The sequence below is a fragment of the Sitophilus oryzae genome, unplaced genomic scaffold (genome assembly GCF_002938485.1).
Source record: "Sitophilus oryzae breed Bouriz unplaced genomic scaffold, Soryzae_2.0 scaffold_682_pilon_pilon, whole genome shotgun sequence".
Lineage (NCBI taxonomy): Eukaryota > Metazoa > Arthropoda > Insecta > Coleoptera > Curculionidae > Sitophilus > Sitophilus oryzae.
Genome location: NW_022147287.1, coordinates 3583793 through 3610880, shown reverse-complemented (window position 1 = coordinate 3610880; position 27088 = coordinate 3583793). Strand labels below are relative to the sequence as shown.

General features: G+C 31.0%; 2 protein-coding genes across 2 annotated transcripts; one reads left to right on the top strand and one right to left on the bottom strand.

Annotated features, from left to right (window-relative positions):
* Positions 1 to 2192: 2192 nt before the first annotated feature.
* Positions 2193 to 6126, bottom strand: LOC115888032 (solute carrier family 35 member F5-like). The gene is made up of 7 exons (XM_030907600.1): positions 5809 to 6126; positions 5273 to 5743; positions 4947 to 5129; positions 4730 to 4886; positions 4414 to 4573; positions 4110 to 4355; positions 2193 to 2264 (listed from the first exon to the last, which is right to left on the bottom strand). The coding sequence occupies exons 1-7, from the start codon at positions 5911 to 5913 to the stop codon at positions 2195 to 2197; spliced, it is 1392 nt and encodes a 463-aa protein (XP_030763460.1). The 5' UTR covers positions 5914 to 6126; the 3' UTR covers positions 2193 to 2194.
* Positions 6127 to 6163: 37 nt separating this feature from the next.
* LOC115888044 (Bardet-Biedl syndrome 4 protein homolog) lies at positions 6164 to 25300 on the top strand. The gene is made up of 10 exons (XM_030907613.1): positions 6164 to 6308; positions 6365 to 6534; positions 6593 to 6705; positions 6766 to 6860; positions 6977 to 7139; positions 8563 to 8716; positions 9422 to 9544; positions 9745 to 9916; positions 13413 to 13609; positions 25121 to 25300. Exons 1-10 carry the CDS (start codon positions 6266 to 6268, stop codon positions 25298 to 25300), a joined length of 1410 nt encoding a protein of 469 aa, XP_030763473.1. The 5' UTR covers positions 6164 to 6265.
* The last annotated feature ends 1788 nt before the right edge of the window (positions 25301 to 27088 follow it).

The window sequence follows — 27088 nt, the reverse complement described above, 5'->3', positions numbered from 1 at the left end:
TTTTTTCTTGGAAATAAACCGAGTAAATAAAAAAAAAACTCCGAAATTTTTATTTTTATCGGTGGCGTACTATTTTTTTGGAAAATATTACCCGATGCGTATCACAGCTACGCCACTGGTTGAAACTAAAACCTCTTCTTTTTACATTCAAAGTGTCTCTGTTAGGCAGACTCCTATAATAACATTTTATAACGTTACCTTCAACTGTTAAAAAACTATTAAAGAATATCTTTAATTTTTCAAAAACGTTAACACCCTGTATCTTGCGTAAGAGGCATTTCAGACCCATAGTGTGCTATATCAAAATTAATATTTCGACGTCCCCTATCATTCCTCGAAAGCATGACCGACTTACAGGAATCACCCTGTATATCATTTTCGGTCAAGTTTTAATTTGATTTAAAGTACAATGGTTATTTTAACTACATATTAGGATATACCGGGTAAATTCCAATTTAGATAGCTTATATTGAAATTTAAAATTAAAAAATCACCTTTATTTTTCTCCTATAATCCGTAAATGTGTCACTTTTTGGGGACACCTCGTAGAACTCATTTTTAAAAAATGCTCTAAATTAACTTACATATCCTCACAAAATTTCATTCCAATACAAACTGTCGTTCTCTTTGGAGCCTCCGCGTCGTAAGAGAAGTACCACCCTGTATATCGTAGAAAAAGAATTTTAAGTTACATGTAAATATGTAAAAAATACACAGAGTGGCGCATAAAAATTGTATAAAAACTAGCTGCAGCCTTTTGTACTTAACAACACCACCATTGACGTCGTAAAATCTGTAAAATTCTTAGGGCTTGTTGTAGACAATTCTCTAAAATGGGACATGCATCCCGACGCTTTGTCGAAAAAATTAAGCTCTGCCTGTTTTGCATTACGATCTGTTTCTAAAGAGCTTAACTTGTCAGTGGCTAGAATTGTTATTTGTTATGCACTTTTTGAGTCGCACCTCAGATATGCCCTTCCACTCTGGGGTACGTGTTGTGCGACTCAATTTGACCGCATTTTCAAGCTCCAGAAGAGAGCTGTTCGATATTGGGACTAAACAGCAGAACTCATTGCCCGGACTTTTTTAAAAAATTAAAAATATTAACTCTTCCTTCCTTATTTATATTTGAATCCGTTTGCCTAATACGTAAGCATGTAACAGCTTCTCAAGAAAGGCCATCTCACACTTATCCACTCAGGAACGCGGAGCAAGATCTTTATCTACCTACCCCACGCTCAGAGTTAGTTAAATGTTCAATATTATACAACTCGAAAAAAAATGCACAATCACCTGCCATTTGAAATCAAATCCATAACATCATTTTCTTCATTTCGCAAAGCATTGAAATCTTATTTACTAGACAAGGCTTTCTACGCCGTAAATGACTTATATTTTGATAATCGAATTTGATCTTGTAAACACTGGTTTAATATTTGCTATTACTATATTTACTATAAACTTACTAAATATTTTTGAATCTTACTTTAATTTTTTTATTCTTTGACATTGTTAACATTTATAAATGTTTATATTAAACAATAAGACTGACAATGTAATTTGTATAATTGTTTTGTAGTCTCTTTTGTTTGTTTACTTTACCTTTGTCTACAAATTGTAAAATTTTTTGACAATAAAGGCATTTATTTATAGGCGACATCCAAAAAATGACAGGAAATACAATGTTCCTGTGAATTAAAATGACAGACACTACTGTCACTGACAGGAATTCTCCCATTGAACAGACTATAGTTGCTAGTGCTTGGATATGTAATGAAACAATGTTTTAAAATGGTTAAATTATATTCTTTATTCCAATATAACGATTATTTAATGAAGATTGTCATTTCTTGTAGACATTAATAGTAAACTCTCCATAACAATAAATACATTTACGTTTAATCGAATTATATAATTAAAAATATTGTATAAATATTCCAGTGGCAAGATTCAATTCTTCAGATTTTTTACAATTAAGCAATTTATTAAATGCAAGCTTTATTTAGAATAATATAATTAATATTTAAAACTAAATAGAATAAAATAAAATCTTTGGATTTATTGAAGATGATTTAAAAGGAATGAAACATTTATAAAAAAAAAATCTTAGGGCCTACCAAATTTTTTAAAAAAATTTTTAGATCACATTCATGTTTCTTGACTAGTCTTAATTTGCTAATACTTTTTTTTTGTCTTACTCTATATTACTGTCCACACCGATTAAGGCTTCTAATTGTTCAGAACTTGTTTCCTTTCGTCTAGAACTGAAATAAAAGGTTTGGCCGGTAAGCTTTTTATGTATAGGGTGTCCCAAAAAGTTCAAGTACAAATGGGAAAAAATATTATACAGGGTTGTTCACCACATACGACACGGACTATTGTAGCTAAACAATTAGATTTTTACAAATTGCAAGTTTTGGGTTCGTTGAAGGACTATTAGAGCTACAATTTAAAAATAATTTTACAAGATACAGAGTCTCCCAAATAAGTAAAAAATGCTATAGCTGTATTTTTTTAAATGGAACACCCTGTATATTATTCTATTTTTAGATTCTACAATTGAAATAAAGGTAAATTTGATTAAGCTTTATCACACTTAAATCTTACCATTTTTGAAATATTATTTTCAATTTTGTGAAATTACAGTAAAAAAAATAAGGCTTCATTTCTCCAAGGGTATCAAAGTTTTTAATACTAAATATTTATTGAAGATTTATTTCTGCAAGTTTTTGCAGAAAATGCATTTATTTGTAATTTAGACCTCATTTTTCACTATACCCATGGAATATTGACATTTTAGATTTTCTTAAAGCAACATATGTACAAAATGTACAGGTGGTAAAAATAATAATATTGCAAGTCCATTTGTTTACAAAAAAAAAATAATTTAAATCTTTGTAAGAGTATACTAATTAAATATACCACCATTATTTCCGCCCAAAAATTAGTTAATTACATACTCAATTTACTTATTAATTAATAAATTACTCTAAATAAATGTGGATTTGACTCAGAACTCAATATAAAAATAAGTTATGAAAATGAACGTCTCTGTTGTTATAAATAAGCATTCGGCAAAAAATCAAAATAAAATTTATAAGGTGTTACTTTTCACCACACTATCTAATACACATACAAAATTCAGTTTTTTAGTATTTGGAGCAATTTTTATTAATCAACGTAAACAGTCAATGTAGTTTGAATACTGGGATCATATATTAGTCCTCTTTAAAAAAATATATTTCAACAGTTTTTTTAATTTTTAATAAAATAAGCGAACTATATCGACAATTTTAGTATATGTATTCTTTGAAAATATGTTATATCTTTAAAAATAATCTAAAATGTCAAAATTCCATGGGTATAGTGATAAATGAGGTCTAAATTAGAAGAAAATGCGTTTTCTACGAAAACTTGAAGAGATAGGTAAGAAGTGGTATAATACAATTTGATAGACAATTAAAATGTGCATCTGATTCTCGTAAAATATACAGGGTGTTCCATTTAAATTAAACAAGTTATTGCCGTTTAAAGCTAGTAATTATGTAATATAAATTTTTGGACACTCTGTATAGGGTAGTATTTTTATTATTGCAACACAATATCTGATCAATAAGTAATCTTCAATAAATATTTAGTATTAAAAACTTTGATACCCTTGGAGAAATGAAGTCTTATTTTTATTACTGTAATTTCACAAAATTGAAAATAATATTTCAAAAATGGTAAGGTTTAAGTGTGATAAACCTTAATCAAATTTACCTTTATTTCAATCGTAGAATCTAAAAATAGAATAATATACAGGGTGTTCCATTTAAAAAAATACAAATATAGTATTTTTTACTTATTTGGGACACTCTGTATATTGTAAAAATATTTTTAAATTGTCGCTCTAATAGTCCTTCAACGAACCCAAAACTTACAATTTGTAAAAATCTATTCGTTTAGCTACAATACTCCGTGTCGTATGTGGTGAACAACCCTGTAGTTATTGAAAAAAGTTTATATGGAATTTCTTCAGCATATTGTATAGTAATAAAAAAAATTGACAAAAGTCATGCAACAAAACTGTCATCCATATATATTTGAACATTCCTCATGATACTTACTGTAATATGGCCGTTTTGCGAAACAACTTCGCATATGCCATATGTAAAACACCAAATATTGGATCCCAATTGTCAAAATACAAATAAACAACCACCATAAAAAATGCAATTATCATGGGAACGAAACCCAAAAAGAAAGAATAAGTAAAAGCAATGTCCCCAAACAAAATATCAACGATCATTATCAAGGGTATAATCATACATTTCGCCATTATGGCCACTAGAGATGACGTTAAAAATCGACTCCTAAAATATTAAAAAATGACAGAATAGAAAATTGAAAATAATACAGAAACATGCTTACCATAGCCATAAAGCTTCTGGAATGAAAGATTCTATAAAAGTGCTGAGAATCAGTAAACTTAGTTGTTCTTTGTCTGGTAGTTCTAATGTTTCTATATTGGAAATATGTAGAACAAAGAGTACTGGCCAAAAGAAGAGTAAATTAAATAATCCTACAAAACCTACAATTATAATATTATTAGAAATAATGCACTGTTTCCGTTTTCTTATAATCTTATATCTTGGTTAAAAAAAGACAGTATGCAGTAAAAAAAATTTATGTTGGTAGTCATTTATTGATATTTCTATAGTAAATAAAAATTTAAAAAAATATATACCTAAAAATAGAGGTACATCCATTTTTTCTTCCTTATCCTTTATAACTCTTTTAAGGAACACCAAATAACTGGCGTAAAGAAATGCGCTTAAGACAGATAATGCAGCTCCAACAGTTCCTTGTGCGTCTAATTTAATGTTATGAACATTAATAATTATCTAGAATTGTCAGAACTATTAAAAAGACATATTCTGACAAGAAAATAATCAAATACATACTATACTAATAACGCTCAATACAACTGCAACAAACTTGGAAACTGTAAATCTATCAATGTGGCTGGAAGGATATACTCCAGATAAAAACAATGTGAATATAGTCGAAGTTGAAAAAAATACACTTAAACATGCATTCCCACCTTTAATTAAAGCTACTTGATAAGTATAACTGGCCAAGACTACCTAAAAAAGTACATATAACTTAAATAATAATGTAAATAAATACATACTACAGGGTGACCCAGAGTTTTGAGAAAAAAAAGGAACATAAAACCTTATAAGGACGTTTTTTGGGACACTGGGTCACTAAAACCTAATTTACTCACCAAAAAACAAAATATAAATGATACTTTTATAATATCACAAAGTGGCATTTTCAGAGAAGCTTTTTTAATACTATCAGAAGCACGCAAGGAAGCTTGGTATGATAATCTTGCTAACAAAGCGTCTCTTGCTTCGGATTCAGACAGATGTCTAACCTCCGCCATCTTATTAAATCTAACAGATCTCAGTGAAGAATCGTCACTCTCAGTTTCAGAACTCCTATCCATGTAATCCCTATCAGAAGCTTTCACAGGTATGAAAACAGGGTTGCTGAGTTTAGTTTCTGCGGACTCCTCCAGATTGATGTCGTCTTCAACGTTTGTTTCCAGGAATATATAGTCATTTGGTCCGGGACAGTAAATATCTTTCCAAGGAGGCCATAACGCGAAACCAAACAGGTAGATCGCAAACATGGATGTTTTGAAGTAAGTACAGAAAAAAGGCTTTTGGAAGGTTTCATGTTTGTACATATACTAATAAAACAAACAGAATTTATCTCTAAGAACTAAAGAACTTTGAATTAAGACATTTTACATACCGAACTAAGTTCCGAAGAGGATACCCAAATAATATTAACTAAAATCAAGACTATCAAGCCTAAAATAATCTTCTGTTTCTTAGTTAACACATTAAGCGAATCCATATTAAATATAGATGTTCGACATCATTATATATCGGAGCTTGTGTGGGCGGCTAAATCATAAATAACGTTTGATAAGGATTAATGAAGCCAAATATAAAGCATCATTAGTAATCTACGTGCCCATCCTGGCTAAAAAAACGTAAACACAAAAAAGTTTACGCTGGCTAGGAGCTAGGAGCAAAAATATTTAACCTATAAATTCCGGTTTTTGACAGGCGGACTTTGGAACTACTCGAAATGATTTATTATGTCTACTTTTCGTTATGTGTATTGTTGGTTGCTTAGAAACCAATAATTTGAATACAAACTTTTGAAAACTTGCACAAATATATTTTTTCTAATTCTAAAAAGTATGTTATTAAATGGAAAAGGACTAGCTTCAGCTAATCGCATGGGTATAAATGTAGTTAATAAACAAATTGTTTTAAATTAAAGTATTACAAATTAACAGACAAACCTGCTAAAGATATATTGGATTGTTCAGAGCCACCTCCGATGGAAAAACTGAATTGGCTGATGCACTTGCAACATATTCGAGGAGAAATTGATTTTTGCAAGAAAATAATTAATTTAGAGTTGGCCAGAAGCGATGGAAAAAATGAATATGCCTTTTTTAAACAGGTGCTACCGTAAATAGTGGAACTAAACTAAAAAATCTGATAAAAAATTTATTTTTTAGGGATCAATATTAAAAGAGGAAGGACATATACAGGAGGCTCTTGAAATATTTCAAAAATGTTTGAAAATGAACCCAGATAACGCTATAATATTGAGGGAAATGGCAAAATGTCTGTAAGTTGTGCTTTATTGCAATAACTAATAATGGAATAAATAAAATTCGAATTTTTTAAGCTATGATATGCGCAGATTTAGACTTGCTTTAAACGCATATCTTGAAGCTGAGTCTTTATTGAAAAATCCTGATTGGAAGTTGTGTTATTTTATAGGTAAATTAGTATAAACTAATATAAATTAAAGAAAGGTAAAGAAAGTAATAAGATGATTTGTAATAGTATCAATATCAATGTAAGCATTTTTGATGTAACATGGTCTGTTTTTATAGCCCAATGTTACTTGAAACTTGGAAATATAGAAAAAGCAAAAGAGTACGCCCATAAATCAGTCAAAATGGGAAAACAGGAAGAATCTTACGGTTTATTGATGAAAATTTTAGTATCAGAGCGTGACTTGAAGTCAGCCATCGCTGTATCTAATGCTGCAACTGAGTAAGCACTTTGTTTTTTTACTTTAATGGTCACAGTTTTAGGGGATAATACTTAAATATAAAAAAAGAGAATATATAGGTAGGAACAGAATATCTAGACGATTTGCTGTCACACAATTTTTTATACATACAAAAAAAAATAATTAAAAATTTTCTGTTGAAAAATTCATGTGTAAAAATATCTCGAATATCTGCTAAACCATTAAAAGTTTTGAAACATTTTAAATACTAAAAAATCTGTATCTAGAAGAAAAAATATGGAGAATGTTTCATTAAAAAAATAGAAAAGATACTTTTTATATTTTAAATTTTTTTACATTAAATGTTGAACATCCTGTACAAGTTAGTGATGAAAAAAAAAACAGGCGTCAGTGACGGCATGCAATGAAGATCGCTGTCATTTTATATATAAAATTATATGGGGAATGTCATCGATTGTCATTTGCAAGATTTTTTTTTATTAGATGGAGAATTAAAAAATGAACATTTTTTGTATCTAAATTATTTCAAAATATTTAATGGTTTTGCAGATACACCCAGTATTATTTCATATGGCTCATTCAACGGTAAAATAGGAGAGAAAAATCATTGGGAGGCTGTGATAAAAATTTATTGTGGAAAATGCCATATGAAATATAAAACCTCGAATATTTGCAAAACCGTCAAAAATTTTGAAATACTCTAAATATAAAAAATGTTCATTTTTTAATTATCCATCTATTGAAAAATAATATACAGGGTATAAAAAAAATAAAGAAAAATTATTTTATATTTTATAAAGTTTGGCGTAGAATTTTGAACATCCTGTATGATTTCCGATTACCATATATATAACAAAGCTATGTACATGCCATCTAAAATAAATACCTAATATAGTTTTGATTTCAGGACAGTTTCTTGTATTTTTAATATTTTTTTTGGAAAGGCTGAAAAGTATAGGTATATTTTTTTATAATACTTATATTTTTTAATGGTTTCGCAGATACACCCAGTATTATTTCATATGGTTCATTCAACTGTAATATACGAGAGAAAAATCGTTGGGAGGCTTTGATAAAAATACTGTGAAGCATGCTATAATATGAAATGTAAAATAAATATATTTTATATTTATTTATTAATATCTCTGAAACTATCGAAATATACTTACTCATATCTTCTCTCAGGATTATGTAAACTGATCTGAAAATAAGCAAAAAATGCAATAACATATAGGGTGTTTCTTTAAAAAAAACCATCTCGATCCACTCACACCTTTTTGAGCCACCCTATAGAAGTTAAAATATTTTACTGAAATACATCCTAGACATACTTTAGGTTTGCACTTAAACAAACTTTCCAAGTTTTTTTCTCTGAGCTACAGATGCCCGACGCACCCTGTATATAAAAAAAAAACTAAACCAGCATTGATCTTTCAATTTCAGATGTTGCCCGGATAGCGTAAACATGCTAACAGAATCCGGATTGCTCTATCTAAAGGCTGGCCAGTCTCAGTATGCCTTTGAGCGATTGAGCCAAGCTTTAGCTTTAGAGCCTTCTCATTCTAAAGCCCTATTGGGTATTGGATGCATTACTATGGTAAATAAATATTATTTAGTACAAATATGGCAACTTATTTGTTTTTTTTCCATAGCAACTGTTAAAATTACTTTATATCTATTAAAAATAGTGGATAAAATAGTAGGTACTTTAACCGCAAGGGTAGATTAAACGATACTTTAACAGCGAGGATAGGTTTAAAACTTTATTTCTTCTCGCACGTTTTTTATTTGCTTCCATTTTTGAAAATTTTTGTGTTCCTTTTCATAAGTTAGTCGGGATTTAAATGGAAGTAGTTTGGATATGGCGTTTGTCGCCTCAGCCTGAATATCTGTTGGTAATTTACTTATTTCGTTTTGAGCCATTACTGGTTCCAATTCAATCAGCAATCGACACGAAAGAGAATTAAAAAATATTGACTCAAAACTGACAACTAAAGAGACAGCTTTATTTATTTGTCAAATTACATAGAAACCAATGCCAACCGAGCACAATATTTTTCTACTCGTAATAAATTTCTTGAAATAATTATTTCTGAATATTTTTTAAAACGTAACTGGCTATGGAAAAAAATATTGTTTTATATAATTAAAATTAATTTACTCGCGATTTCATCGTTCGTGAATTAATCTTTTCGGTTGACGATAAAATACCATTTTATCGTTTTGTATAAAAAATTACTATTAAATTTAGTCTCTACTCTTTTATACACTTGAGGGTATTTGTTTTTTATGATTATTTCAGAAACATGAAGAGTATGATGTGGCTTTGACCAAATTTAAGATAGCTGTATTACACGAACCAGAATCAGTAGCTTTGTGGAACAATATTGGAGTATGCTTTTATGCAAAGCAAAAATTTGTTGCGGTAATATATTGCATTATTTAGACGAATTATCATTTAAACTAAAATACATTTACTGCCAAGAAAAATTGACACCTTAAAATTTTCACGTGTTTTAAGTTTAATAGATTTTATTCTAATGAATTGATTTTAATGATTTTTTAAGCAATTTGTAGCTTAATTATTTGATTTTCTTGAAATAATATATTATTCAATTAATTTAGGCTATAAGTTGCCTGAAAAGAGCTCTTTGGATAGCGCCGTTGAATTGGAAAATCATCTACAATTTGGCATTGGTGTACCTAGCTACTCAGCAACCAGCCTCAGCATTTAATTTTGCTTGCGCAGCTGTGAATTTGAGACCTGATGTTGCTGAGTGCTTTGCACTACTTGGTTGTAAGTACATATACAGAGTGGCCAATTAGTCCATGTATATTATTTTGTTTTGTACAGGGCGTCTCAAAAAGAAGTTATAATGAATATGAAAGTTCTTTTTTAATTTTAACCCCCTTTTTCAAGATGATTCAGCATAAAATCATGTATATAGTACACTATTTTTATTTGAAACATTAATCGGCGTTGCCATGTTATTTCGTATTCACTGAAACTTTGGTTACGCTTAACCTCAACTTTTTTAAATGAAACTCTGTATATATTATTTTTCCCTTTTAGATGCAGAATTAAAAAATAAACATTCTTCGTATTTAAAGTTTTTTTTAATTTTTTTAACGGTTTTGCTGATATATGCGGTATTATAACCGTATGATCGAAAAAAAGTGGCGTCTAGTTGGCTTGGAAATGACGATTGATGACATTCCCCATATAAACTATACTAATATATAAAATCCTTAAGTGACTGATTAATCACGATCCTGCTCAAACCACTCAACGTAAGAAGCTCAATTTTGGCATACAGGTTGATTCTAGGGTGTAGAGGTTCGATAAGAAGGGATTTTTCGAAATTCCAGTTCCAAGAGGGCGAAACCACCCCTCAAATATTACAATATTTTTTATTTAAAAAACGGTCAAGTTTCCGAAAAACGCTTAAACACGTATATTTTATTTTGTTTTTTTACATATTTTAAGATTTTTTAAAAATGTATACAGGGTGTTTCGAAAAATCTGGTCATTGATTAATCACGATCCTGCTTAAAGCGCTTGACGTAAAAAGCTGATTTTTGGAAAACAGATTGACTTTAGGGTGTAGAGGTTCGATAAGAAGGATTTTTCGAAACTCGAATTCTAAGGGGTAAAACTATCCGTCAAATATTAAAATATTTTTTATTTAAAAACCGGTGAGTTTTTCGGAAAAACTCTTAAACACGTATATTTTATTTTGTTGTTTTACATATTTTAAGATTTTTTATAAATTTATACAGGGTGTTTCATAAAATATGACCACTGAGTAATCACGATTCTGCTTAAACTGCTTGACGTTTAAAGTTGATTTTTGTCAAACGGATTGACTGTGGGATTTAGGGGTTCGATAAGGAGGGGTTTCTCGAATCTCAAATTCCAAGGGGGTGAAAACGCCCCTCAAATATTACAATATTTGTTATTTAAAAAACGGTTACTCTTTCGGGAAAACGCTTGGACAAGCATAATTTATTTGGTTTTTTTACATATTTTGAAATTTTTTAAATATCATACAGGGTGTTCCAAAAAGTTGGGTAATTTCTTAACCACGATTCTGCTTAAACTGCTTGACGTAAAAAGCTTATTTTTGGCAAACGGATTTTTCGAAAGTCAAATTCCAACGAGATGGAACTACCCCTCAAATATTACCAAGTTATATAATAATATCACCATATTGTTTTTTCTCATGCTGACATAAATGTGAGAAAATTTTATCCAGTTTGTATGTTAATGGAAATTCTTGCTTTGCTTTATCATCACCATTACAAATGATTAATTCGACACGAACGAAGTCGCTGGTACACGCTAGTGGTATTATAAATATACATATGACTCCTTCAAAAGTAAATTTTTATCAAAGCCACCTATTGATTTTTTGCCTTATATTTCACTATTGAAAGAACCATATTTATTATGTAATACATATAATATCCAAAAATATCTGTGAGACCATTAAAAGGGGATTTAGGAAAACTTTAAATTTAATAAATAATGTTACAAGAAAAATTATATGGAGGGTTTTGTATTTAAAAAAATTGAGATGTTGCCTTGTAAATATTGCGATGTAAGCCGTACCATAAAAAAAACAATTAATAAATTAATTTCTTGATAATATTATGGTACTATGGTCTTGATAATATATATGGACTTATTTGGAAAACGGTAAAGAGAAAATATGTTTCTTTTATCGAGATCTACCAGCCCTGAAAATATTTGCATTTATTTGAGACTCACCCTGTATAAAATAAATGCGAGCTTTTTTTACGAATTTATTCTGTTATCTTTGGTGTTAAAGAATATATAGCTAAGTGTTGATAAAGTTAAATTCACTCCAGGTTTTAACCACTTTTCGAATATACTGTTTATAACCATGGCAAGACTACATTAAAAAAATAAAACTTTTGTCAATTTTACATTTTTTCAAAATAAAATATTATACTTATTTTGTTGGTTAATGGTTCAATTGTGAATAAAATAGTAAAAAAGCTTGGAGGAAAGTCTTCATTAATTATTTCGTGATTTATAATTATTAATATCTCGGCAGTAATGAAATACTTCCTTGCGTGGTATGTTATACAGGGTGGTCCGAACTGGTAATCCGGAAACGTCAGCAGCGTAATCTGCACATAAAAATAAGTAAAAAAGTTCGTATAAATGTATGTCCTAAAATGCATAGTTTCGGAGATACAGGGTGTAGAAGTTTCATTTTTATTTTGAGATCTTTTTCAAATAGTTTATGAAGTAACGTAAATATTTTGATGAAAATTGGTGTCTGGGTTTTTTTGACATGATAATTGATTTTGATGTCAGTATAGCTCCTACTTGTAGAGGGCGCCACAATACGTACATATTATTTAACTGGTTTGAAGAGTCATAACTTTTAATCCGTACCTGTATAAAACTTCTGAGTAAAAAAATGTACCTTTACGATATTTTTTACGTAAAAAAGATCTCTTGGGAAAAATCGCCACGAGTAATGGTTCTCGAGATATTTGGAATCGAAATTATCAATACCTGTCATCATTGATATAAATTAAACATGTCGACTAAATAGTTATTAGACTGAAATCATAAATTTGAAATTAAATATAAAAATTATGATTAATTTAAAAAAATAAACATTTCCCGAATTTATTATTTCAGTCAAATACACATTACATTTGACATTTTTTACGTAACATTTTACGTAACATTGACATTTTTTACGTAAAAAGTCACAAAAATGACTTGTGTCTAGCCCTAGCAGACAACTCTTAAGCCCGACCAATCACGTTAGAGTTTTTGACAAACACAAATGAATTAACACACTCCAAATAACCACGCTAACCAACCTGATTGGTCAAGCTTAATAGTTGACTGCTAGGGCTAGACACTTTTCAAAAATGTATATTTTTTTACGCAGTAGTTTTATACAAGTACGGACGAAAAGTTATTACTATTCAAAACAGTTAAAACACATGTAGGTGGCGCCTCCTACAAATATGAGACATATTGACATCAAAATCAAATTTCTTATGTCAAGAAACTCCCAGACACCAATTTTCATCGAAATTTTGACGTTAATTCAGAAATTATTTGGAAAAAACCGAAATAAAAATGAAACTTCTACACCCTGTATCTCTGAAACTAAGTATTTTTTTTAGGACATACATTTATACAAACTTTTTTACTTATTTCTATCCGCAGAATATGCTGCCGAAGTTTTCGGAATACAGTTCGGACCACCCTGTACACTATTTCATTCTCTTTGTTACAGATACGTTGTTTTATCTGAAAGACGCTGAAAACGCGTTAAAGGCGCTTTCACACGCTTGCGCTTCTGCTCCAAATGACGTTACGATGACGGCAAACGCAGCTCTGCTTACAGCTGTAACTGGAGATTTCAAATCGGTCCTAAATTACATGAAGAAATACCACGAACTAGTGGAAACTGGAGAAAATGTCCCTAATGAGGTAAAATCTTCAATAGTATTATTTCATTCAAGTTTAGATTGTTGAAAACTGAGTAATAAAAATCTAAGCTTTTGTGGTAGATTTAGACGTCGTCAAGTGTAAAAACTTTATTTTTTGTTCCCACGTATTTATTTTATAATATTATTTTTCATAATTTCTCAGGTTATGATTCTCACCTATCTATATTGTTTAACATTTTCTTAAATTGGTTACGATCGGCTTGTCCCAAATTGTTCAAATTTAGCCATACGCAGAGTTTTAAAATGACATACTGGGTGTTACATCGTCGAGCGGGACATAGGAAATCCCATGTAAATTTTAATGGGGTCAATTATTGGTTTCCCTAATTATTTTAGAGAATAATTCTATTTAGGTTTATTGAAGAGCACTAAAACCCACATTCAAAAGAATAACTTTAGATATTTTTGATTAGCCCGTTTACGAGTTATCGCCGATTTCTTTTTAAATATTTCTCCTTTCTTATGGCCCTGTATTTACTTCAAGGTAAAAGATAACTGCCAAATGAAGTTTTCATTTCAGAAATTTATCCATTTAGTGCTTTATTATTATTATTAAAAACTCATACCTATGTACATCGAAAATATTAGCCATGAATTACACTACCGAAGAAAAAGTATTGATGATCAAATCGTATTATCAAGGATATAGTTATCAAAAGGTGTCGGACATGTTTGCTGCTCTGTATCCGAATAGACCGATACCTGGAAAATCTACAATCGCAAGGAATATCCAGAGATTTGAGACCAAAGGTACCCTAATAAATAACTGCAGATGTAAAGCAAGGCAGGGACAAAGAGAAGATGCAAGAAATGATACCGACTTGGAAGTTTTATTGTGCGTGGAAGAGGAAAGATCAGCACAAGGAAACTTGAGGATGAAATAGGAATAGATCACACTACAGCGTTTCGAATTTTGAAACGACATAAATACTATTCCTTCAAATATGAAAAGCACCAAGAGCTACGAGATGGGGACGAAATACGGCGGCAGGCGTTTTGTTTTGATATGATGGAAAGAGCAAACACGGATAGGGAATTTTTAAAAAACATATGTTTCACTGACGAATGCACGTTTACCTTAAATAATGAACCCAATGTTCAAAATTATCGATATTGGAACAAAGAAAACCAACGCAGGTTTGTCGAAACAAGGACGCAATATCCACAGAAAGTAAATGCTTGAGCAGGGATATTCGGACACAATATTATCGGGCCATTATTTCTTACGCGAAATTTAAATGCAGAATATTATTTGGAACTACTCGAAAATCATATTTTACCTGCTTTACATGATGCCGCTAGGGAAAATCAGGAAGTTTGGTACCAAATGGATGGCTGCCCGGCACATAGTACCCTGGCTGTACGGGAATATTTATTATTTTTTTGATATGAACTATATTTGTATTTGATTTTGATACTATACGGTTACTACTACGTATGTTCTAGTGGCAATGGTTCAAATCGTACTCAACGAGCCACGACGTGTCGCCATTTTTATCAGTTATCTCCGTCGTTCTATTACACCTAAATTGAGTTAATGGAGAGACAAAAGACGTGTATGCCCCGTCAAAACAAATTAATAGGCTATTTTGGTGGCGTGGCGTTGGCAATAAGGCGATTACGAGAACAATTACGCTATTTTCGGCACAGCGCCGAGCGACATATGGTAATATCAATCACGGGACTGTCGACGCTGGATGGGATCCCGTGTCGGCGCCCTTCAAACGCTTTTGTTTATTTCAGATTTGCCGTGTATTTTATTTTACCTGTCCTGATTTATCCGGATCAAGATCGATCCCGCTGTTCTTCAAATACGTCTGTCATATTACGTCAGAATATATATTGATTGAATATTTTGTTTCTTATTTCACTAGTCCGAAAGAGTAGCAAAATAGGCGTTCGGCATCTAACGTTTTATGTAAAACTGGCCAGGTATTTTTACACAAACGAAGAAGGAAATTAAACATAAAGGATTATACTACATCCGTATTCTAGTACATTTTTAGACAACGTCTTTATTTTAAGATTTTGATGGTCAAACATCAACAAAATATTACTTATGTTTGGACTACGTTTTCTCGAAAATAAAGACAAAATTTAAAATTCCGTTACAATACGGAAATAGATTAAAGTTTTGTGATTACAGTGATATATAATTTATATGGTTTTTTAACAAATTGCTCCCTATTTTATGGCAAATGCTGAAGCTCTGCAATCGGTTCGGGCAGCTGAAGCTCTGCGCAGGATCGGGCTAAGGTTTGGGCAGATTTCTGAAATATAATACATCTTTCCTCCGGCCACACACTCGCTTTACCCTACCCCTGAGAGCGACCCGAACAGTACAGCGTTCTTAAGTCGTGAATACACCTGGTGAATGTTAGTTCACACCATTGCATCAGGTGGTATGACACATTTGAACGAATATTTTTCTTTCGCTTATATTTCTACCATTGGAACTGTTTCAATTTCTTGTATATTATCGATACGTCCACACTGCAACGTTTCCAATAATTCGCGGCGCGCGTTTTTCTTTGATCTACTCACTTTAACCACCAGACGATGGAAAGCAATCGTTCGCGACAGACCTGGAGAATGTTACCATTCGTTCGCATTCACGATGAAATCCTTCGCAGGTGTAGACGTGCATTCGCAGCAAATGTTCAATTATCTAATTTTTCCAATTTTTAGTCAATATATAAAAAAAGTTCTATCATATACAGGGTTGTTCACCACATACGACACGGAGTATTGTAGCTAAACGATGAGATTTTTACAAATTGTAAGTTTTGGGTTCGATGAAGTACTATTAGAGGTACAATTTAAAAATAATTTTACAAGATACAGAGTGTCCCAAATAAGTAAAAAATATCAAAGTTGTATTTTTTTAAATGGAACACCCTGTATATTATTTCATTTTTAGTTTCTACGATTAAAATAAAGGTAAATTTGATTAAGGTTTATTATACTTAAACCTTACCGTTTTTGAAATATTTTTAATTTTGTGAAATTGCAGTAAAAATTTTAAGGCTTCATTTCTCCAAGGGTATCAAAGTTTTTAATACTAAATATTTACTGAAGTTTATTTATTGATCAGTTATTTTGTTGCAATAATAAAAATAATACTACCTTATACAGAGTGCCTAAAAATTTATTTTAAATAATTATTAGCTTCAAACGGCAATAACTTGTTTAATTTAAACGGAACACCTTGTATATTTTACGAGAATCAGATGCACAATTTAATTGTCTATCAAATTATATTATACCATTTTTTACCTATCTCTTTAAGTTTCCGTAGAAAATGCATTTTCTTGTAATTTAGAACTTATTTACCAATATACCCATGGAATATTGACATTTTAGATTATTTTTAAATATGTACCAACTTTTTAAAGAGTACAGATACTAATATTGTCGATATAATTTGTTTATTTTATTAAAAAATAAAAAAAACTGTTTAAATATTTGTTAAAGAGGATCAATTAATATGATTCCAGTATTCAAACTACATTAGCTGACTGTTTGCGTTGATTAATAATAATTGCTCCAAATACTAAAAAACTGAATTTTGTGTGGGTATTAGACAGTGTGATAAAAAGAAACACCTTAAAAATGATATTTCATTTTTTAATAAATACTTATTTATAACAACAGAGACTTTAATTTTGATAACTTATTATTATATTGATTTCTGACTCAAATCCACATTTATTTAGAATAATTTATTAACGAACACAATTAAGTATGTAATTAATTAGTATATGGGCGGAAATAATGGTGTTATATTTAATTGGTATACTCTTTTATAAAGATTTAAATAGTTTTCTTTTTGCATACAAATGGGCTAGTAATATTATCGTTTTGCTAAAAACGATAATATTACTAGCCTACATTTTGTACATTTTTTGCTTTAAAAAAAATCTAAAATGTCAATATTCCATGGGTATATTGATAAATAGGGTCTAAATTATAAGAAAATGCATTTTCTACGAAAACTTGAAGGGAGAGGTAAAAAATGGTATAATACAATTTGATAGACAATTAAATTGTGCATCTGATTCTCCTAAAATATACAGGGCGTTCCATTTAAATTAAAGAAGTTATTGGCGTTTAGAGATCTAGAAATTATTTAAAATAAATTTTTAAATAATTTTTTATATAAGTTGGTATTATTAATATAAGGTAGTATTATTTTTATTATTGCAACACAATAACTGATCAATAAATAAACTTCAGTAAATATTTAGTATTAAAAACTTTGATACCCTTGGAGAAATGAAGCCTTGAAATTTTTACTGCAATTTCCCAAAATTGAAAATATTTCAAAAACGGTAAGGTTTAAGTATAATAAACCTTAATCAAATTTACCTTTATTTTAATCGTAGAAACTAAAAATGTAATAATATACAGGGTGTTCCATTTAAAAAAATACAACTTTGATATTTTTTATTTATTTGGGACACTCTGTATCTTGTCAAATTATTTTTAAATTGTACCTCTAATAGTCCTTCATCGAACACAAAACTTGAAATTTGTAAAAATATAATCGTTTAGCTACAATACTCCGTGTCGTATGTGGTGAACGGTATTTAATAATATTTGACATTAGTTCTTACGTTAGCACTTATAGATGTATAAAATGAGAATATAGCAAGCCTGGAAATTACAAAATTTTCGTTTAACAATTCAATTCTTCAATTTATGTACATTGTGTTTTACGATTATTATTTAAAATTTAAGGAAGAATTGAAATAATAGCAAAAATATTCATATATTATAATAAAGTTTGATGTGACACAACTTTATGATCGACCCTGTATACTTAAATTTACTAGTAGCTAATGGGAAAAAAAACCATTACGACAGTATCACAGTTTCGGCAGAATGGCATCATTAAATCAAACCCAACACATCGAAATTAATTAAATTTAATTGTTTAAGTGATATTTTCAAAAGTCAATAACTTGGAAACGGTTGCTTTAAGGTACATTATGTGTATTTCGATTTTTGCTTAGAATTGAAGGAAGAATTATATGTAATAATATACAGGGGGTTCTATTTAAAAAATGAAACTTTGATGTGCCACGACTTTATGAACGACCCTGTATACTTAAATTAATTACTCGGTAATAGATATTTAAAATTCCTATAACTTTTGTATTTAACTTTTTGCGGTGCTTCCTATATTTTACCTAATAATCGACCGTTTCCATACATAAAAGCGACCCTGTATATTAAAGTACATTAAAGTACACAACAAGAACGCTACTAAAATAAAGCGGCACAATCAAAAAATCACCCTGTATGCACTTACACAATAGTAACTACACCAAAGTCATCCAGTTAATTCAAAAAACTTCCTTAATTCAGTAAAAGCCCGGATATCGTGATTCCAGATGTCCATTTCTGACCTTTCCCTAGTCAAACTAATTCCCTGGTCAGAAAAAAGGACCGAATGGGTTTTACTTAACTTAATCTAAAGGAATACAACACGACAATCTTGTTTGGACCTATTAAAGATCCCTTCGAGACCGGTTCCCATCCGGAATTATTGCCCTTTCGCTTTAATACAAAGGTTTCCTTCCTCTAAGCTTCTAAATTTCTCTTTAACTACGTTAAAATCAATTTGGAGACACGCGTAATGCACTGTTATTTTATGGGATTCGATTTACATCGAGTAATGAGAGGAAAAATTGGGAAAAAACACAAAAAAACTTGGACAAAACAACTTGTCTAACTCTACGGAACTTTCTGATAAATTTTGTATATGTTTATTCATATATTAAATCGATCAAATGTAGAAAAAATACAGATTTTCTGTTTGCACGTATTTTTTCATTTTATAGTTATATTTTTCATAATTTTTCAGGTTATGAGACACCTTTATCTTAAGCTATTAATTGCTATTAAGATCGGCAAAAAAAAGGTTTTTTTAATTTCACTCAAAATGAGTTATTTGGATCATAAATGACCTAAATACAAAATATTTTCATGATGTCTGTCTGTCTGTCCGTCTGTAACACGATAACTCAAAAACCGTTAAACCGATTTTCTCCAAATTTGGCACAAAAATACTGTGGCAATAATTTGTGAGATACAAAGGAGCCGACTTAATTTTTTTAAATATGGATCTCGATTTTTTATTTCAGTTTTTGAAAGAACTTGATCTGCTAAGTACAATGATATGCCACACTTTTTACTTTTTTTTTGTTTCGGACATATGAACACAAACATTTCGGACATTTGAACACAAAAAAAGGTCAATATCATGTGGATTTATGTGACACTATACAGGGTGTTTCAAAACAAATGCGAAAAACTTCAGGGGGTGATTCCTTGTTAAAAATAAAGGGTAGTTTGCTTTATAAACGTTGGGTCAAAAGTCAACCATTAGGGAGATATCGCGGTACAAAGATGGCGGAAAAATAATGTTTTAATTTTTTATCTTGAAAACGAAAAGAGATAAGCTAATGAAATTTTATTTAAGCATTACTGTTATGAAAACACACTTTCTGGTAATTTTTTCACTTTTTTAAAATGAGTGGAAGGGGTTGAAATAAACTACCCCTATCATTCCTGTTAATGAAATTTAAAGAAAAATCTTATCAAACACATGCAAAAAAATTAATTTTGATAGTTTAGTTTGTTTAGAAACTTTTTTATCTCTTGTATTTTTTTTTATAAAACTCACCGATTTGAAATTAAAAAATAAAATGTAAAGCATTACATGTCAGGACTAAAAATATTTTTAGATTAAGAATCTAGTGATAATAATGATAATAATAATAATCTAGATAATAACGTATTGCAGTAGGGTAATGTCAAATAAAACAATATTAGAAACATCCTAAAAAGTGACAGCGGCCGACTAGATTTTTCCTAAAAATTACAGCTGCCCACTAGATTCTTTTATCTAAAAATGTTTTTTGTCCTGACATGTAATGCTTTACATTTTATTTTTTAATTTCAAATCGGTGAGTTTTATCAAAAAAACACAAGAGATAAAAAGTTTCTAAATAAACTAAACTATCAAAATTATTTTTTTGCATGTGTTTGATAAGATTTTTCTTTAAATTTCATTAACAGGAATGATAGGGTAGTTTATTTCAAACCCTTCCACTCATTTTAAAAAGTAAAAAATTACCAGAAAGTGTGTTTTCATAACAGTAATGCTTCCGTAAAATTTCATTAGTCTATCTCTTTTCGTTTTCAAGATAAAAAATAAAAACATTATTTTTCCGCCATCTTTGTACCGCGATATCTCCCTAATGGTTGACTTTTGACCCAACGTTTATAAAGCAAACTACCCTTTATTTTGAACAAGGAATCACCCCCTGAAGTTTTTCGCATTTGTTTTGAAACACCCTGTATATTTTTAATCATTAGAAATTCTGTAGTGTTTCTAAAAAAACTTCTGGTATGACTTAATGAGAAATAGTCCTTTTTTCTTAATTAAAAATAGGTATCCTATAAATAGAGCAATTAGATACCGTACATCAGTATCGTCATTTTATTTGATTTGTTTTTCTCTAAGCGCGTGGCTCTATAGATAGACAGGTTTATTGATTCGGCATTACAAGATCTGTACCTGTAATAGTAATATAATACCTCAAAAGAGATAAAAATATCTGATACAAGTACAAAAATAGAAAATTACTATAATTTAAGAACGATATGATTTTATTTTTAGTCTCCGAGATATTTTTATTCTGAAGTTATAAGACACCGAAATACGAAGAGTCAAAAAATATATTTTTTTCTTAATTTACCCTGTATTTCAGGAACTACGAAGGCTAGGACAAATTTTTAAATTCTTAAGTTTCATAAAAAAAGCAGCTCAGTGATGTTAAAATCGCATCTTTGTATCTATATTCATAAACGAGAAACCCCCAAAAACACACGAAAATGGGACACTCTGTACAGTAACGTTGTTTTGCTTTTCTGAGATTTTATAATATACTATTGATTGATCCTTGAATAAAAGTGATTTTAGAAAACCAAAACCTTTTTTCTAATATTCCCTAGAATTAGAACAAAAATTGCGACAATTACCTTATACCGGGTGAGTCTCAAAAGCGGCTCATCTCCAATAACTTTTTTATTTTTTCAGAAAAAAAAATGAGGTTTAGTGTGTTAGTATGTGACATAAATTAGAACTGAAAAAAAAATGTGACATAAATTAGAACTGATTGACGTATTCAATCGTTTATGGTCATTTCCTGTTTCACCGGAAATGGCTACAAGTTTTAATTTTTAAATGTCACCCTCTGAATTTTTTTACTTAAATTGATAGAAAATGACAGTCTGAATATAATGACATATCATATGTCAACTTTTGACACTTTCGCATATGGTTTATTTGAAATTGTAACAAGCAGTTCATAACGACAATTTGACTCGAAATCCAAGTGTGTGGTTCAAATTATTCGTAAAAAAATGCCTTTTCCAAACACGCTAGTGAGCCACCTTTAAACATTTGAAAAAATTGAGATATGATTAAAAATACGACTTGATCAACTGTTAAGACACGGACAGGACAAGACACGAAAAATATTGTAGAATGTAGAATGTAGAATGTTTAGAAGGGGAGTTAATCACCGCGACCTTACAGATCTATTGTGTGTTCCCCTTTCTTGAGTTATAACGAGTTATAACTCATCATACAGTCTCAGGGCTTTGAGAAAAGCCAGTATCTGAGACGGCTCCACAGAGGCCAGCTCTCCATCCTCGACATCAGACGTGCCAAGGTTCATGGCACGAATGGTCGTCGTCTCGGCGCACTCAGTGATAAGGTGTTCTGGTGTTTCCCCATTTTCCCCACAAAATCTGCACGACGAAAAATATTAGACGATCAAATCTATTTTCCAAGGCTTCTTGTTTTAACATTAGTGTTTTTAATTCAGCCATGGCACTAGATTGAAATTTAAAATACGATTTTTTAAGCAAAAACGTTAAAAAGTTGACATATGATATGTCATTATATTCAGAGTGTTATTTTCTATCGAATAAAGTAGAAATAGTTCTTTTTGGATTATATCATTCTTCAGACAATAGATATTATATTTTTTTTGAAGGATGTTCTTGAGATTATGGTCCGTAATAAAATGTTTTTTTAAAGTTAAACATTACATTTATTACACAGTTATTACATTTATACAGCCATTACAGTTATTAAACTTACGTGCATAGAAATCGGCCCACTGCGAACTTTTGGTTTTAACTGTGTCTTTTAGAATCTACCAGAGCAAGTAAAATATGAGCTGTTTCAAAGACAATTTAACATGCCTTAATATGAGTATAATCAATATATTATCCAGAGTACTTATCGTTTGCGTAGCAACAGGTAAACAAATGAAAGGTATTTGTGTTGTGGCAACAATAAGAATAACAAACTTGTGAAATATTGCAATTACTACATTTGTAATCGAAATTTTCACATTGTTCTTTTATTCTTTGATTAGTTGTGTTTCACTGTTTGATTAGTGTTTCAATTTAATGCATACATCACCGGAAAAAGCTGCCCAAGTAATCGCTTTAATCGGAAATGGACTTAAACAGAGAGCTGTAGCTTGGCAACTACATATGACACGCGGAGCGGTTCGAAGAGTGTGTGAACGATATGAGGAGACTCGATCCTTTTGTAGGCGACCTGGAACTGGTAGAAAGAGATATACAACAGATCGTGATGACCGCTTTATTGTGTTAACAAAGTTAAGAAATCGGCGTATTAATGCTATTCAGGTGCAACAACAGCTCCGTGAAACATGAGGAATGACTATTAGTCAGTGGATAGTAAGACGAAGATTGAAGGAAAGTAACATGACCCCCAAAACACATGCAATTGGTCCAAAACTTACCCCAGCTCATCGCCAAGCACGCCTGCGTTTTGCACGCGAACATCTGAATTGGACACTAGAACAATGGGAATCTGTTTTATTCTCAGATGAGACCAGGATATGCTTCCATGGTAGCTACCGAAGAAGAAAAGTGTACCGGAGGCCAGGTGAGCGATTCGCAGAATGCTGCATTGAGGAGCGGATTGCTTATGGAGGTGGTTCCTGCATCATCTGGGGTGCAATATCTACGACTGCGCGAACCGATCCAGTTTTCATCCGTTGGGGCGACCGTCGGTACGAGAGAGGAGGTTTAACTGGTGCTAGGTATATTGAGGAGATTTTAGCAGTTCATGTGGTACCTTATGTCGACTACATTGGAAACGAATTCACTTTTATGCAGGACAATGCGAAGAAGAATCGTACACGATTACATTTCAGATGTCGGTTTTCGGGTTATGGAATGGCCAGCATGCAGTCCAGACTTAAACCCGATAGAACATTTATGGGATGAGCTAAAACGAAGAATTCGTGCTAGACGAAGAGCCCCAACTTCTATCCCCGAGTTCATTGTTGCAGTAGAGGAAGAGTGGCTTAACATCCCCCAAGAAACAATATCAAATTTTATCGAATCTATGCCAAATCGTATGAGAGATGTTGTTAGAGCAAGAGGGGGTCATACACATTATTGAAAATTTAGTTTAGTTAATTGTCCATAAATAAATAAATAATAACATACCTACCTCTTAGTAATAAAAAACGATAATTTGTTTCATGCGTTAATTTAATAATTTTAATCCAAAGAAACCAAAATACAAATTAATATCTCTAAACTCTTTTCAAAGAATATGAAATTGTCTTTCAAACAGCATATATTTTTTCTTAATGTGATAAATAAATAGATTCTAAAAAATATATAGTTAACTTTAAAAGTTTGCCTTGGGCCGATTTCTATGCACGCAAGTGTACATTTATTAATATAGGAACAGCTTGCCATGGTAGAGCCGTTCGAAGGAAGGTAATGTGGCTAGCACTACGCTTCAACCGCCTATTATTACCTCAGGATTGTGAATCCCAAGTACTCATTTAAGGCTGAGTCGACCTAGGTACCCAAACTATTTTTATTTTAATAAAAATAGTTGGCTGATGAAATGCCGGCTGTAGGATTCGAACCCACAACCTTCAGTTTGGTAGGCGAGAGCTGTACCTCTACGCCACCGGGCACCTTAAATATAAATTTATAATTATGTTTTGGTGACGTCCAAGGTTTTGATAAAGATCGAAACACTGACTGTAATAACGTGTTTGACTTTAAAAAACATTTTATTACGCACCATAATTCCAAGAAAATATATCGAGAGTGCCATTTGAAAATAAAAATTGTAGTTATTTTCAGTGAAATGACCAAAAACAATTGAATACGTCAATCAATCCCAATTTATGTCATATACAAACACACCTTATTTTATCTGAAAAAATAAAAAAGTTATAGGAGGTGAGCCACTTTTGGGACGCACCCGGTATTCTTCATTCTTTACACATGTTCTTATCAATAAATCCCTTATATCTCTAAATTAACAAAAGAACCGTTTGAATGGAATTAGTACAGGCCGACTGGACCTATCGCTGAAACTTTTCATTTGCTTTTTCCATTGTAGGTTTCTAGATTAATGGAGAGCTTAGCGCCGATCCATCAAGCCGACCAAACTGGCCGGGCGGACCGTGAAGATGGTGTCGTTGATATTAATGAAACGTCCGAAAATGTGGCAAAGAATGACGCAGATATGGCTGGCACAGAGGAATCTGGTGGAAAGTATATGGAAGAAGATGAAGTCTAGAACTTATATTTGTAAAAAATAGAATAATTTTTTTAATTGAAGGTGTTTTTTTTTCAATATTTTTGCTCTCTTTCAATTTTCTGTAGATATCTTTATTTCGTAGATATTAAACGTTTTTTTAGTTGTACTTGCGTGTACGTTCTTCGAGCCCTTAAAAACCAAAAATTTTGTAAAAATGAAGAGATCTAGACTGTTCAACTATAGAAGTTAATTTGTAGCTCGTATAATTTCCTACAAATTGATTTGTTAGTTAGTTTTTATTTTTATGATTTTAGGCATAGATTTTGTTGTTAATTTTTTTCCGAAAAAATTATGTGATCATTTTATTTTTATCATAACTCCGCGAGTTTTTGAGCTACGAACTTAAAAAGACCTCTTAAAAAAAGCATTTAAAAGGTCTTTTCAAGCACTTTGAAAACCGCCATATTAATTTTCTTCGAAAAATGTGTCTTTCGCCATTATTTTACGGTAAAAAGTGGCAATTTTTTTCGAAAAATAAAAAATCACCTTTACAGAGTGATAACTCGTCTATTATTACACCTACGGTGATCAACAAAAAATGAGTCGATTCGTTATTCCAAAAGATTCATTTCTTCTTTATGTGAGTTTTGCGATAAAACGCAAGGTTTACGAGTTATTTATAAGAAATGGCAGAAAAATATGCAGTTTTTAGATGAAAAATCAACATTTTCAATCCTAAATAACTCGGAAAATATTAATTTTCTGAAAAAATGTTATAGAACATTTTTTACTTAGAATTCATTCCTTTATTAATTTTTCCAATTAAAATGGGTGATTTATTTTTCCCACCGAGAAGGGGTGACACGCACCCCAGGGTAAAAGCACACATCGCTACTAGGTAACTTTTGTTTCTTACATATAAAACTCTCTATTCACTGTTAAAATTTCACGTCAATCGGTGTAGGTGTTTAGAATTCGGACCCTAAAACCCTCGCTTACTGGCCTAAGTATCGGAAGGATCTCTTATAGTACGAGCTAGCAACGTCGGAAAAACAAGTATTTTAAGACGTCTGGCTCTTTGATATATCTTTTACTATTCTCTCTAGAACAGCATGCGGCCCGTCTGGCTACTGGTAAACGCTGCGTTCCCTACTGCGCATTGAAAGAAGAATCTATATTTTTATTAGTTCTCTAAATTCTAGTATTGAATATAAATCGAACATGTCTCCATAACGCAGTGCGTAGAGTTTCCGACCACGAACCGATGATACAAAGACTTTTTTTATTTTATTTTCGTTTATATTCTGATAGTAAAGTATTAAATATTTGTTTTTTTTGAATCACCAGATCTATTTAATACTTTACTGTCAGAATATAAACGAAAATAAAATAAAAAAAGTCTTTGTCCTGATCCGGATTCAAACTCTGAATCATCGGTTCGTGGTCGAAAACTCTACGCACTGCGCTATGGACAAATGTTCGATTTATATTCAATACTAGAATTTATAGGACTAAATTAATAAAAAATATACCTTCTTCCGATGCGCAGTAGTGAACGCAACGGGTATCGGCAGCCACACGGGCCGCATGCTGTTCCAGAGAGCATAGTAAAAGATATACCAAAGAGCCAGACGTCTTAAAATACTTTCTCGAAAATATTGCTAGCTCTTCGATTACTAAAAATATTCATAATTCTGCAATATACGAAACACACTTTCTAAATAAATTTTTACATTAAACAATACAATAAGTATACATAACATCGAAAGTTTTATACTCTTTTCTTCAAAGGTCTTTTACAAAAAAAAACGACTAAACAACATTCGT

Coding starts and splice junctions, on each gene's coding strand:
- LOC115888044 (XM_030907613.1), top strand. CDS start 6,266: ATGTTATTAAATGGAAAAGGACTAGCTTCAGCTAATCGCATGG. Junction 6,861..6,976: donor GAAGTTGTGTTATTTTATAG/GTAAATTAGTAT, acceptor CTGTTTTTATAG/CCCAATGTTACTTGAAACTT. Junction 8,717..9,421: donor GTATTGGATGCATTACTATG/GTAAATAAATAT, acceptor TGATTATTTCAG/AAACATGAAGAGTATGATGT.
- LOC115888032 (XM_030907600.1), bottom strand. CDS start 5,913: ATGGATTCGCTTAATGTGTTAACTAAGAAACAGAAGATTATTTTAGGC. Junction 5,744..5,808: donor CCTCTTCGGAACTTAGTTCG/GTATGTAAAATG, acceptor TTGTTTTATTAG/TATATGTACAAACATGAAAC. Junction 4,574..4,729: donor GGATGTACCTCTATTTTTAG/GTATATATTTTT, acceptor TTATAATTGTAG/GTTTTGTAGGATTATTTAAT.